At 48.7% G+C, this 14786-nt stretch overlaps 4 protein-coding genes across 4 annotated transcripts; 3 read left to right on the plus strand and 1 right to left on the minus strand.

Moving 5' to 3' along the window:
- Positions 1-1255: 1255 nt before the first annotated feature.
- Positions 1256-3852, plus strand: H6S33_002437 (uncharacterized protein; the record flags this gene model as incomplete). The annotated part of the gene is made up of 2 exons (XM_044834288.1): positions 1256-2537; positions 2603-3852. The coding sequence occupies 2 exons, from the start codon at positions 1256-1258 to the stop codon at positions 3850-3852; spliced, it is 2532 nt and encodes an 843-aa protein (XP_044692598.1).
- Positions 3853-4851: 999 nt separating this feature from the next.
- Positions 4852-6397, minus strand: H6S33_002438 (uncharacterized protein; the record flags this gene model as incomplete). Its single annotated transcript, XM_044834289.1, has 5 exons — positions 4852-4946; positions 5014-5243; positions 5318-5870; positions 5970-6156; positions 6215-6397. The coding sequence occupies 5 exons, from the start codon at positions 6395-6397 to the stop codon at positions 4852-4854; spliced, it is 1248 nt and encodes a 415-aa protein (XP_044692599.1).
- Positions 6398-8505: 2108 nt separating this feature from the next.
- H6S33_002439 (uncharacterized protein) lies at positions 8506-11090 on the plus strand (the record flags this gene model as incomplete). Its single annotated transcript, XM_044834291.1, has 10 exons — positions 8506-8646; positions 8732-8929; positions 8987-9225; positions 9279-9407; positions 9467-9572; positions 9632-9980; positions 10041-10146; positions 10206-10311; positions 10369-10443; positions 10506-11090. The coding sequence occupies 10 exons, from the start codon at positions 8506-8508 to the stop codon at positions 11088-11090; spliced, it is 2034 nt and encodes a 677-aa protein (XP_044692600.1).
- A 591-nt stretch (positions 11091-11681) lies between these two features.
- H6S33_002440 (uncharacterized protein) lies at positions 11682-12764 on the plus strand (the record flags this gene model as incomplete). The annotated part of the gene is made up of 3 exons (XM_044834292.1): positions 11682-11856; positions 11925-12685; positions 12741-12764. 3 exons carry the CDS (start codon positions 11682-11684, stop codon positions 12762-12764), a joined length of 960 nt encoding a protein of 319 aa, XP_044692601.1.
- Positions 12765-14786: the final 2022 nt, after the last annotated feature.

Here is a 14786-nt window from a genome sequence, read left to right on the forward strand (position 1 = left end):
TTAAAACCGGGTAGTTGGTTGGGTACAGGTACTGGATGTAAATCGACGCGCTCCCGGGGCATGGAGACACGGAGAGGGGAGAAAATGATTTGGTTTGTCCTCCAGGAGAGCTTAATATGCAGAAGTAGAAACTTTCACACACCTGCAGTTCCCCATGCCCCCGCAAACGCGTCTATTAATTGTTTCCCCCCTAACCGTCTAGGTTTATGTTTGGGCCTGGACCGTTATTCTGCAATAGATTTCTGTGTAGCTAGCTCATAAAGCTCCCGTCTCGTCAAAGGTACATGTAGGAATAATTCCCGAAGTCCGAAGCCAAGGAGCGTGCTGATGAGCTGGTGGGCCTGGCTTTCCCTAAGAATGAAGTTGTATTGTCAGATATAAGGTATACACTGTATATTTAGGTATCCAGAATGCTTAAATTCTTGTAGTGGATACCCGTATTTAAGCTTAAGTTGACGTTGGGGTGGGGAGGGGGGAAGAGGGAAAAAAAAGGGGGGGGGTGGGCTTCTCCCTAGTCGAAAAATACATCTATCGTAGTAAAAATTTCGAGGAAGAAGTGATGGATTATGGTGGATATAAAAGAGTATTTGACGTGAAGATGGGGATCCCCATGTTGATGGCAGTTGGCATGATGTCGTTGATTTCGTTGCCCTGAGGAATTAGTCCATGGGCCATCACTCGACATGCTAGGTCGTGCTTGCCAAGAAAATGTACTAGCGCCCACTCGCTAGACCTACATGTACCTCCTCAACTTTCACCTCCAACCACAAATTACATCTTCAGTATCATCTAGTCATCAACTCTAACATCTCTAGGGTCATCTCTTCTAGTTACTCCCGCAATCACTGAGCAAGAATCGCGCCTCCAGTAAGTGAAGATCTATGTCCTTTTCCAAGTCCAAGCAATTAATGTCCACCGAGAAAAATCACCATTTCCCCAAGCCCCACCAAGAACCTCCAAAGGCCTGTCGCACTCTAGAGGCCGGGAGATATCTCTTGTTGTTAACTCTCCTCAAGCCAGTGAACGAAAAGGGTCTCACTGGCATATAGAAGATATCACCGTAAGTCCTCTCTTCATGAGCAAATACGGCTCCTTCTCTCTATTCCCCTCGTCTCATTGATGCCCTTAAAAACGTTTGCAACGTAGCTATCTCTGTAACCGATGATACAGGAAGACGATGAGATGAATCCTGAAGATCTTGACTAATCGGTTTTAAAGAGTAGGGTCGAGGACACTTCCTTCTATTGACGTCATGATGAATAACCCTCATCGATTTCCTCGTCCGCCAACTCTACCACAGGCGAAAATTCAGACCAAACTCCAACGGGATCCAAAATCTGTTGATACTGTTACCCCTCCTACCTTTGCTTCCATGCTTGGGCGAAATCTGGGCGGGAGCACGGGGGTATCCGGCGGGGTGGAAGATCCTGTTTCCCCTGTAGCTTTTACAACCTCATTTGATTTACTTTCAATTGCAAAAGTGATACCGGCAAAGCAGAGGCACGTCGGTAACCCTGTCTCTATTATCGAGGATCAAACGTCAGACAGAAACGCTTTTGGCGAACCGTCTGCGGAGAATCAAAGTGGAGATTGGCCAAGATATATGCCTTCTGCTGTAGGATTTGGAACTTCCACACCCTCTCAGAATCAAGAAGTTCCTAAAAGCATGATATTCCGTCGTCATGGCACTACTTCTAGCGTTAAACGCTCTATCTCGCACTATCCTTCTGATGCTATTCCTCAATTCAACCGAAGCGAAGACAGCGTAAATGATGGTCAGTCAAAATTCGTTGGAATCCACGCCGAGGAGAATGTGAATTCTTATAACGGAACTAAAGAAAAACCTCTTCCAAACATTTTTACTGAGAAAGAGACAGACAAAGACTTCGAAGAGTCAGAAGATTCCTCAATGATCGAATCACCTCCCACCCCAGGCCCGTTCGATTTTGACCCACAGGGAGGTTCGGACACGGAAAGAGAGGCCGAGCTTCAAGATAGTCAGAATCCCAAAGACGAAATAGCAGGCGTTACTGGAAGTAAATCAGAATCATTGTGGTTTATTGAGCCTAGATCTACTGCTGGAGCTCAAGCCCTAGAGCCGTCCATTTCCGATTTTTCTCACATGACTGCCACGAAGAATATGAATGATGGGGGAGCTATACTTAGAGCTGCTGCGAGACCATTTGAACCGAAACAAGTGAAAAAGGATCACTTGTCATCACTATTATCCAACACGGGTATCGATGAAATGTCTCGCAACAAATTACAGCCCGAGAATTTTACGAATCTTTCAGATAAATTTTATGGGAAGACCTTCAACCCATCGGGAGAAGCCCCAGACCTACCGTCAAAGGAACAAAGCCAGTGGTTCATTGAGAACAGTCACCATAGATTACAAATGGCGATACAGAACTCCGGTAACGGGTCTATTGAAGGTTCTTCAAGGTTAGGGAAAAAGAGAGCTAGTCTCAGTGATGCCGCAATTAGTCAACTTTGGGATGTCCCCGAGAGTGAGGCGAATTCTACAGATTCTTTAAGTGAGTGTTACCAAAGGTTGATGGTAACTGTCTTCGTTACTAATACATGCACCTTTTAATATTAGATATCAATCAATTGGACAAGAATCCTCTTGGTCAAGTTATAAATGATAAACCAACAGCACCGATTGCGAGAGGCACCCCCGGCTCGGCGCTTCAAACCACGGAGCGCTTGGAGTTAAGAACACTTAGTAATACAGAGAGAAAGGGCGATATTACCCACAAATTTCATGAGACCTTAATCGATAGCTTCCTACAAAAGTCAACAACCGATATTAATCCTACTCCAGAGCTCGAAGGAGCAGGGGCTGCTAGTATGAGAAAGACAACAATGGATGGGTTTGTCTTTTGTAATTCTGATGACGGAACGTTCAAGAGGCCAACTCTGGAAGCTCAAAGAAAAGAGTTGACAGAGGCAAAAGGTGGAGAAGGGTCGTGGAAGAGTTTCCTGGAACCGACTAGTGATATCGAGATTCGAATGCGGATCGAGGGCAATGGTTGCAAAGAGGCCGAGAGGGGCTGGCTGTATCCATACCCGAAGCCAGAAGGCAAGGAAACAGTTGCAACCGAATTGACTCTGGCACTCTATCAGCAACTTTTAGGCTACCTTATTCCAGCAGTATCAAACGGAATAGTATCTGAGAGTAATTACTGGTCGTTTGGAGCAAGGAAAACTAACTGCCGGTACTTTTCTGGTAGGGAGCCGTGGTATACCAGAGATTTTACCAGCTTTTTTGACATGAGTTTCGGCGTGAACCCCGGCAATCGTTCTACAAAAGCCACCATTAATCCACCACCAGGATTATCGTTGGTCCCGGAGGCACAGCAGAATAAGTTAACGTCGGAGGAGTCTGTCGGTCTTAGAGATCTCGTGGAAAGCTCAACCCCCGACCTTAATAACTACATTCCAGGCAATTACACAACACGTGACGCAAAGACTCTTCAAGAATGGAACTCAACACCAATCAACACCGATATAGATACATCAGCAAAACCCAATAAGAGCGTCGAAATACCAAGAAAGGGCTTAATAAATTCACCACCCTGGAACGGGAGTCATGGGGACGGGAAAGGGGATAGTGGTATAATCAGAGGTCCGAGCAACCCAATCTTAAACAGGGAGACCCCAAAATTCAAGACATTGGTACAAAGCCCTGGGGTCGGTCCAAGGGATCCTATTGAGTGTATGCTCAATATGATGCATACCGATGAAGATTTGAAAGGGCTAACGGTGCAACAAAAATTGGATGTGTTTGGTGGGGCGAGAAAGATGGGGAAAATAGTGTTTGGTAGTGATGATGAATCTGTTGCGTAAAAGGATAGCAAGAGGTGGGAATGGCTTGATCCCACATTAGGGTCAGGTTACTAAAAGGGCTAATTCTACATAGTTGTTGCCCCTTTCAACACCCGTTAAACTTATTCTCTTTTCGTTGGCGGTTGTTGGGGGTTAGGTGATTGCGCTATAGCCAAAGGGTATCTTTCTAGGTCGCTGGAAGATGTCATGGCGCTATGTCTTACCCCGCAGCGTATATTGTTATACTGCAACTTGATAATCATATTTTAGAACGAATTGTCTATTTTTGTAACGAGATTTAGAATGACTTCATACGCGTTAAGATACAAAATGAATACGTAGGGCTGGTTCTAAAACGCTACTATACACCTTAGGAGGTTTCGTATTGCTTTCTCGGGATGTCTCACTCCTAATACCAGAGGGCTGACCCATCATTAAATCCGTAAATATTATTGGAGATATCTGAAGCGTGTACATGAATGTTTATGTCTTGAATTATCTTTTCGGAAGGATTTCTAGACCATAAGTTGATGTGTACTAGCTGAGGGACGCACAGTCTGCTCTTGTGATGGAAGCTGTGTTACTAGAATTCTGGCACCTGACCAAGGGGATAGGCTGGAACATAAGGTTTGATTCTGAACTAGGTGGAAAGTCCGGGGTGAGAACTATATATCTACATGTAGACAGACGACATGCAGTTCTGACCTAGTCACTATCTCTACATGTATTCACTACTTGTATTGTTAGTTGATCTGTGGTCCCTGTTGGTATCCCTAGATCCATGGAGGTGCAACACCCATGTGAATAGAACGGCGGTGCAACGTCATACAAGATCTCGTTATGTGCGAGTGATAGTACATGAACCACACATCGCTAAGACTTTCTTTTGGTGTCTTTGTAACTTTGTAACAACTTCCGTTTTTGTTCATTATGCAACTTCATATACATCTTGGGTATTACATATCTCTACATACACGTAGGCTTAAAATTACAGTTTATATGCATATCCTCACACCCGCTTCACTTCTTATTAAGCTTCTCCACCTTCTTGACATGATCATACACCAACGGCTTCGCCTCCGCATCATCCAGGTAGATTGTGAACCCATCATCATCTACAAAATTAAGGTTAGAAATACCGCTCCCTTCCCGCAAAAAAAAGAAACCATAGGGGAAACTTACGGTTACGTCCAGTCGCCCACCCGCTCCACCCAAACTGCCAGAACTGGTCGCCGGCAAGCTTGGAGTCGATGCTTGCCTGCTGCCACTCGCCGAGGACCTCGAGCCGTGTCTCGTTCGACACGGTGCCGAGGTTGGAGAGGCGCGCGGCGTCGGTGAGCCAGCCGTATTCTTCAAAGACGACGGGCTTGCCGACTTTGTTTTGCGCGGTGGCGTGGTCTTTGATCCATTGTCTGCCATTGAGTTCCCGAGTCAGTATCAATCGATCACCACTGCATATCAGAAGTAGAAAGGAGAAGCAACTCACGTCCCCCAAGCCGAAGTCTTGCTCCACCAATCCGGGTACAGATGGAACGTGCCATAATCAATCGTGTCCACCTCCAACTCCTCATAAAAGTCACCCCCATCCCCCGACGAATACGCCCAATCCTCATTATCGGGAAAGTTAAACTCGCCCTCCCCACCCGTCGTCACCAGATGATACGGATCCACCTTCTTAATAAACGCCGAAATATCCTTGACCCAGCTCGTCATCATCGCGGCGCCACACGCCTCTGACCTGGGGAGGTTTCGGACGGAGTCGGCGCCGCAGCGCGGCTCGTTGGCGAGCTGCCAGGCCATGATGGCGGGGGAGGACTTGTAGCGCGAGACGAAGGCCTTGACGTAGTCCTTGTAGGAGGCGACGATGCGCGGGACGTGGTAGAAGTCGTCGTGGTATTGGCCGCCGAGGTTGGCGGTGGACACGTCCATGCCGCCGTAGTCGGCCCAGTTGTTGGTGAGGGGGACGACGAGCTTGAGGCCGAGCTTTTCGGCGGCGCGGACGACGCCGTCGAATGCTTGGAGGCCGGTGGGGCCGTAGTCTGCGGGTGGGTGTTAGTATAACTTTCATATATGTATATGTATATATCACATATATGGGGATATATGGGATGCATATATATAGTGGAAGAGGCACTTACTGATCTCCACAGTCCCATTCGTCCACTTCCTGAAATACACCTCCGACGGGCCCGCGCCCTCACCGCCATACTGCGGCAGCCCCAGCGGGTCAAACGTTGCATTCTTGTCATAGAAGCCCCACGTCCGCACCACCTTCAGTCCCGCCTCCTTCGCCGCCTTCAGGCCGCGGTATACATCTGTTGCATTCTGCACCACCAATTAGCTTAAACGTTTGAAATAGGAAGGAGAGCGGAGGGAGATATACGTTGAGAAAGGGAAGGTAGTATGCGTTAGTCCCCGCAAAGTAGAAGTCTTTGCCGTCGAGCTGGAATTTGGGCCCGTTGGTGGTTACGAAGCCTTTGGGAACCTTTGGCTTTGGGCTGGCGTCGACAACGCCGGCGGAGGCGATGAGGAGGAGGGAGAGGAGGGTGCTGGGGGTGAACTGCATCGTGAGAGACTGCGGTGGGACTCTGGATTTTTGAAGAGCTAGAGTGCGAGTTTATCGGTGAGGAACAACTTTGGAGACACCTGAGGGATCATGGACAGCAGGATGGGGTCGGGGCTTTATAAACCCCCGGATTGCGACGATCATCGCATCTATACATACAGGATATGCAGAATAGAGAGGGAGAAAGACTGAGCCAGGTCAGTTCTGCCAATTGGACCTCATGGGTAAATTGTGGGGATTGATTTAATTAGGAACATTTAGACAAGCCGGAAAAACTTCTAGATTAACGTATATAGCCCCCAATATCCGTTTTCCAGGGAACAGCACTGCACTTCACTACACTTCTACCGTATGATGAGCATGAGATGCTCATCACTATACTGCATGCGGTGTGTTCTAGACTGTGGATTTAATAGCCTGGAAGACTCTTGGAAGAAAACACGGTCGAACGGCTGTCTCAATATGGAAGAAAGGGAGATTTTTTTTATATTGCAGACTCAGGTACGAGAACTATAGTATGATATGCCTGTATATATGTAGGCTGTAGTGGGCGATATCGCGATATACCCTGACCCTGAATTGATCCTGAGGTAAAAGTGTGTAATATGGATTGTTCCGCTGGAATAACTAAGGCTGCGCTGGAAATGATCATTCATCCAGTAACTAGCTAGTCAATTGATCGATCAATTGGATCATAAGGTCTTGATTTGAAATCAATTATCACTGACCAGAACCCTCTATGAATTGAAGTATATACTGTCCAGCTATGTAGTCTCGCAGCGCAACCTGGAAAAATAACGTCAGTAACTCGGGCGACACAACACCAGATCTCCTCGGCTGTCCCTGACGGCATCTTCGAATCCCCGGTTCAAGCTTAAAAAGGGGTGGGCCTCTCCCCCTCCAACCCTCCCACCCCCCGCATCGGCCCCGCATAAACCCAATAGACTTGCGGGGTAACGGCAAGAAATCCCGAAATTTGGTCCCAGCAGCTGGCCAAGGGGGAGGCCGATATGAGGCAGAAGTCGAGTATTAACCGGAATTGCCGAGGAGTGGTGATGGCAGAACGAGTTTATGGGCAGAGGGTGGTTCAATGTTTTTGGCAGAATGGTTTTGGTTGTGGTTGTGGGTTGTTGCGTGAGTGTAAGTTACAAGCTACACCTACCTGCCCTGGATGGTCGAATGATGGGCTGTGATGGCTAAATGCGGCATCCTAACACAGAGCAACCCACAAAGCTTAACTGGATGTGGCGAACAGACCCTCGCTTCTTGTGCCTGTGCTTGTGCGACGCTCATAGCGTGTGGTTGTGGTTGTGTTGCGGTTACACGATGGATGGATCAGTTATCACGGTTATCTTCACCCCTTGATCGCCCCCTGATCAATTGATGTTCACGGAGGGCAGCAGCGACAATGACGTTGTGGCGGCCCCTTGCTTGGCGATGGAAGTTAAACTCTTGGAATATATACAGTATCTACTTATCCTGCGGTAGTTAGAGATAGTTAGTTTATCTGGCGATACGAAGAGCCAGACCTACACAGAACTCTATGCAGAATACTGAATATCGTGAACTCTGTAAACAACCTACCCACACCCTCGATCCACCCAGAACCCAATTCGATCCAACAACAGCACATAATGTAACACCCACTAACACACCATCCACCGCCTAGACCTTGCAATCAACTGAACATACGTTCAATACGAGAGATCAAGGGGCCATCCAATCTCCACCTTCAGCTGAAGAAGGTTGATAATGATAAATAAACCACCAAAGGGATATAAATAACGTTAACCCCCTCGGCCTGTACCACCGGGCAGGGTACATGCATTCGCTTGGTGCCACGCGCGAGGCGAGCGAGTGATCTCCCGTGATAGATTCTCGCGAAATAACTCCGTAAGTGGCTGCCTCTGTATAACGAGCGCAATGCGGGACGGGAGCATTTAAATCCCGCGAAGGGATGACACGGCATCTGCTGTGTATGGACCGGAGGACCCGCGGGGGGGGTTCTTTATAAGGGACTTAGTACGCTGCTTAGGGGGAAGTTCTTTACCTTTGGTTTGGAGAGTATAGAGATAGGTAGATATTGTCTATAAATCTATATACTCACGATGAGGCTTCTACACTCTACATTCCTACTATCCGGGCTATTGGCGGTCAATGGCGCCGCCGTCGCTCTCCCGCACGAGGGGGGTATCGATGCACGGTCCTACTGCTCCCCGCAGTACCGCAACACGCCCCAGATATTCGAGGTAAGCCCCGCCCCTTCCACCATCCGTTTACCTCTATATTTCCCCCCCCCTTCATGCTAATATCTTCGGTCTTAACTTTTACTAGTTCGACAGCATCTCCGTCTGCTTCCGCGGCTGCCTCCCCTTCAAGATCCTCAACTTCGGCTCCCCGCGCGGTCTCGGCCGCATCTTCTACGGCGACACCACGGCCGCCGAGCCGCTCACAAAGCCTATTCTCTTTGAGAATCAATACAAGTGGGGGGTCGTTAATTGCGAGACTGCTGATGCTCCGCTGAATGGAGGAGTTTGTCTCGCCTCCTGAATGAATGAGTGGGTGACGATGGTAGCTGACAAGTGACAGTGCGGGAACTCCACAAAAGCGCTATACAATGCCGGCGGGACGGAGTCGAGGCGGCCGAGGATTGGTACGACGGCGTACCCGGGGACGTATGCGGTGTTTGCGTTGAAGAGCTTCAAGGTGTGGACGCCGGATGCGGTGGCGAACTGTCAGCAGAAGGGGTGCGAGGTGAATTTGGTGGGGATCAAGACGAACGGGCAGAAGGTGTCTTACAAACAGAAGCTTGTGGTGGATGGTAGCAGGTATGTTTGTTGGTTGGTTTGTTGGTTGAGGGACAATGCTGATGTAGCGACAGAACGGATGTGACGGGGCTCACTGCAAAGGGCTTCTCAGAGCTCACAGCTCTCGATGTCTGGGTGACGTCTAAGAAGGCCAACAATGATACCGGACTACCCTTCACGATTGATAGCTTTGCGTTTGACCAGTATGGCCCTCAAATTCCTCATTCTGTGGACATGTCGAATTAATCATTGACACTCCCAGGATGGTCGATTCCGCTGCCTGCCCTAGTCCCACAACGTCGACGACCACAGGCATCAAGGGTCCCTGCACACCGCGCCCAACCGCAACATCGACTTTCACTGTAGATGTGTGTAGTCTCTTCTACATCTCCTTAGACTTGGTATACTAACAGGCCTGCCTACTTAGCTTGACGACTTTGTCTTCCAAACAACGACATTCGTAGGTCCCCCAGAGGTCCCTACCACGACAGGACTATATGCCCCGACCCCGATCCCAGATACCAAGCCCTACAAGTCCCTCTACTGGGACACCGCCTTCGCCGTCTCAACAAAAAACTCTGGGTCGACGGAGCTGCACCCAGAGCTTGCGGGCGTCACGATCCCGTCCGGCGGGAACTTTTTGTTTATTAGAGGCACCGGTGGACCCAAAGCGCTGATAAAGGCGAATTCGTACGCGGAGAGGTTTGGTGTCAAGAGCTTGTGGGTGTTGTGTGGCTTCCCGACGGATGGAGATAATCTCGGGAAGAAGTGTGTTGGTATGTAATTTCCCCCGCAGTGGCCTAGAGGATGTGTATTGACGGAGGTCCACGGTGTAGTTACGTTTTATGGGTTCAGGGATCCGTATGATGGGGCGGGACTCCCAGAGCAGGTCAAGGCTACTGTGGAAATTGATGTACCGGGAGCTGGAGGGAATAAGTTTGTGTATGCATCTCCATTTCCTTTCTTAGATCGGAGGGTATGTGACTTACTTACCGGGTTAGACACATTGATCTTTCGACCATCACGACTCTTCCTGGTGCCTTTAGAAGGCTATCGTACTTCTTCATGACAGCCGCAGTAGGAAACGATAACTTCAGACCATACTTCGTATGTCCGCCCCCTCGAATCTTCTACTTCAAAGCTAACATCCCGTGCCACCACTAGCTCGACAGCATCGTCTTCACCCGCGAACTCGGCGAGGGCACCAGCTGCCGCGTCCGTGGTAGTGAAGTCATCAACGTAAGACCCTCTCTTCCCCCCCCCCCCCCCCTCAACATGTCCATGGCTAACAAAAACCTCAGTTTGACCGTTACACCGTGACCACAGCGCCAATCCCCTTCCCATCAAGCGACAAATTCATCCTCTCTCCCAACTGGAGCATTACTGGCCGCTCGCTATACGCCGCCAATTCACCAGGCTGGATTGCCTCAACGTCGCCCAACAACGCCGCCTACGCTCTCGGGTCTGGAAGTGTAGATACATATGTTGGCCCCGCGCCGCCTATCCCGTTGGTGGATGTTGAGTCATTTGATATAACCTTGGACGCCACAGAAGCGCAGCTTGCACGGGTAGTGGTCGAGCTTAGTTTCACAGACTCATGCGGACAGTCGTTTGGCACGAACGTGGCAGGATTTTATAGCCGGAGGTTCACGCCAGGGACTCAACAGTATTCATTTGCGGCGCCGATCAAGGCGGTGAGTGCGGTGTCAATTTCGGCCTATGATGTTGGCGAGAGCGGGTTCGATAGGACCGATGTAGGGTTCTGGGTGGATAACGTGACGGGGCGGAAGAGCAATGAGAATTTGAGAGGGTGTATAAACTGTGGAGTGAGAGGGCTCCAGTGGTGTGAATTCAACGGATTGGTCAGAGTTAGTGAGACGCCGTAATGGTAGCTTGTTGGCTAGGTAGCATTGCGGTGGAAGTATGGATGGGTGTTATTACCTGTCTAGTTTAATTTAGTGTTCCATTCTAGTAATTTTAGGATTTAGCAATGGCTGATCCTGTTGAGAGTTATAATTTTGATTTGGTGAATAGATATTAGTACATCGTTAAAAATATATAGTTGAATTCCTGTTGGAGTGGTATGCACTCAGCCCCTAGCTTGAGTGATGTGTAGACTTGTATGTAGACACACAGAATCACTCACAAGCCAAAATGGCGCTAGTAATAATCCAAGTAACTCCCAGGGTTAGGGCTTTCTAACAAATTGTAGCTGGCTGTCGGCTAACGGCACACTTTGTAGCTAAGTGCCAATGATCGCCTTGATATTCTGCGCTGAATCCTAGCGCCGTCGAAACACAGGCTAACTACATGGACCTGAGCGACGTAAAACTGTAGTGAGATTCCGGTCTTGCAATAGAATGTCGGTGAAGAGGGCTCTTTACGCCGCGACACCGCAGGGACTGGAAATGTACAAGTAGTGGCTACAGTTCTACCATAATTTGAATTCATCCAGTCAACGAATCAATCATAATATAATGTCCGAACCACAGACGTTCGTCTATTCGACGGTCAACGAGTGTGAAATCCGCCTCGATCTCTACCTCCCCGCCGCGCACGTGTCGCAAGTGGCGCCTCTTCCCGTAGTACTGTTTTTCCATGGCGGGGGTGTATTCCGTGGAAGCCGTAAATCCATACTTCCCGAACTCAAAGGTATCCTCCCACTATCCATTTTTTTTTCTTTCCCCACCATTGAGTCCTCCGGCCTAACAAACACTCAGATGCAGCACTATCAAAAAACTGGGCCTTCATATCAGCCGACTACCGCCTCCTCCTCCCCTCCACCGGCTTCGACATCCTCACCGATATCGCCGCCCTCTGCACCTTCCTCAGCACCCTCCCCACCATCGACACAACGCGCATCCTAGTCGCCGGTCACAGCGGCGGCGCATATGTTGCCCGCCAAGCCGCAATCCACGGGACCCCCAGGCCGCGTGCGTTCTTCTCTGTGTCGGGCCAAGGCGGGCACCTGCTGAACCCAGCGTATTTCACACCAAAGCCATATCTACAGAAGAAGCTGCTGGGTACCTATAAGAAGTACTCGACGCGCAATAGCGCGGAGTTCCTGGGACTGAAGGTGTGCAGTGATTTTCCGTGGGATTGGCAAGAAAAACGAGGGAAGAAGGCTACGGGTGAGGTACCAGAGATAGGCTCAAGGACATGGTTATCGAGCATGGCGTCGGTGACGGGGGCCCGCCTGGATTTCTTGACGGGTAAACAGGGGTTTTCGAAGATGCTGCTGGAGGCATATAGTAAGGATAATGAGGTGGATCTGGCGGCGTTGGTGCCGCAGGACTTGAAGATATTGTTTCCAGAATTGATGATTGGGAAAGAGTTCCCGCCGAGCTTTGTACTCCATGGGACGGGTGATAAGAATGTGGTGATGAGAGAGTCGGAAAAGACGGTCAAAGAGTTGGAGAGAATGGATGTCGAGTGTGAGTTTGTGGCAGCAGAAAATTGGGGACATGGGTGGAGTGCGGAGGTATGGAAGAGGTGGGGGAAGGATATAGTACCATTTTTTGAAAAATGCATTATAGACAAGACATAAGCCTAACTTGTAGAAAGTTAAGTCTAATTTACCTCTCTCTATGCGCTCATCAATGGCTAGTATCTGTTGATTAGCTTTCTAATTAAAAATTGTAAAATTGATCAATTGGACTGTAGAACCTGTATTGATGAGCGTCATGATTCCGATTGCTGAGTGATCATTTATGATCCAACTTCTCACAGGTATCGTTATCTCTAAGCGTCACCACATGTGCAGTTAGATGGTTGGTTTAACGCCTTTATACATACATCGACCTGCATGGAACTTACTCGTACGTGGAGACCTGCTATGAGCTGGATTATTTTGGACCGGTTCAGCGCTACTACTTGTTGGTGACTGTATACGGGGCCATCAATTATTGTAGCTCTGCGGCGAGGTACTCTATAATAATTTCTGGGACGAAACGTGATGAAAAGAAGCTGTTTTATGAAACACATCCGAATATGGTCCTCAGACATGTGCATAGAAAGAAAGTAAGACAAATGGCAAAGAGATTGTTCTCTATAGTTAACGGCACATTTGCGATACGCGTCATGACCCTATCATTATAGCCTATAGCTCTAATTACTATAGCCCTTGATCTCATAAAGGTCTTATTCACTTTTTGGGTCACGAATATTTCTTTCTTGCACTAGAAGTTGTTTTTTCTATCCGGTTCAACGTGACCTGGGAGATAGGCGAGTTCCCTCGATCCTCAAGATTTGCAATAGAGGATTTAGCTGCACGGTTTGGACAGAAACTCATGCCCGTTGCAAGCAATAGGAGTTGCATGAGTTTCTGTCCGAATGCCCCAAATCGTGTAGCTAAAATCCACTAAGCACTCGAAAATTCCAAAGGATGACCCGAGAATCCAATCCATCGTGCTATATGCCAGTTATATGCCTATATTTGAGGGTCGTAAGCACAGGATAGGATTCCGCTGTCCGAAGAACAAGCGCTTCGATTAACCCCACTACATGTAATTGGGCTACACATTATATAGAGTATGTTTCTCCGGAGAAGCACCTACGATTTGGAGCATTTGGACAGAAGCTCCTCCAAGTCCTGTTGGTTGTAACGGGCATGAGTTTCTGCTCAAATTTCTGTCCAAACCGCGCAGCTAAAAAGCCCTATTTCCGATCGACAGCTCATCAAGCCCCCACCCAGAGCGGCTATGTAACCACGAGGGCTAATTTGACGCCATGTGCGGCTCAGTTGTGGCTAAGACCGTTTCAGCCAGATCGCAACCGAGGAGTGGGGTGGGGAGCGCGGCCGGCTTTCAGCTTTGAACCCTGCCACTTTTTGCCCTTTGACAGGTGAAATAAACTTTACACACAGTCAGCTCTTTGGTGAATGGTGGGGGCTGTTCTGCTTGCTGCACGTTGCTGAGTCTGGCTGTCGGCTACAGTAAGTACTGTATGTACATACATACGAAGTGATATAAGTACATTCGCGCTAACGTCTGGTATGTAGAAGCTTACTGTGCAGCATGCGTGAGGCACCGGTGAGCAGAGTCACTAACAGAGTTCGTTTGTTATCGTGAGAGGAATGAAGACCCAGAGTGACAGTTTAATATGGTTTCGAGCTTAGGTTTTGATCCGAATGAATGTGAAAGTTTCACCATCATGGTGAGTTAAGAGCAAGGCTGGGGAGGGTACTAATGTCCTACTGCGCATGCCCTTTGCCTTAGGCTCAGCAAGAAGGTGCTTATTCCAGACCCCTGTCCAACTTTAAAAGTGCAGATTAATACACAGCGCTTGGGACTGTTTGGAACTTCCTAAACACAGCCACGGTCAACCCAAGGTCACTATTCCAGTCCTCACAAAGGAAAGTTGCCGTGCCGGTCTGCATATGTAATACCCCAACCTGACTGGGTAGGTTAAGTATGTAGGGCTGAAATGAATCCAAGGGCTGAGAAGCTCGAGATCTTACTTATTCTGTTGTTCCCCTCCCTCTTCTTCCTCTCCTCATTCAGCTGTAGAGTTAGAGGAAAGTGCGGTTTAAGTAAGTGCTCTTTCTGTGTTGTGAATACTGTGCTTACCCTTGCGATATCTCA

Source organism: Morchella sextelata (genome assembly GCF_020137385.1).
Source record: "Morchella sextelata strain SCLS chromosome Unknown scls_13, whole genome shotgun sequence".
In the NCBI taxonomy this organism is placed as follows: domain Eukaryota; kingdom Fungi; phylum Ascomycota; class Pezizomycetes; order Pezizales; family Morchellaceae; genus Morchella; species Morchella sextelata.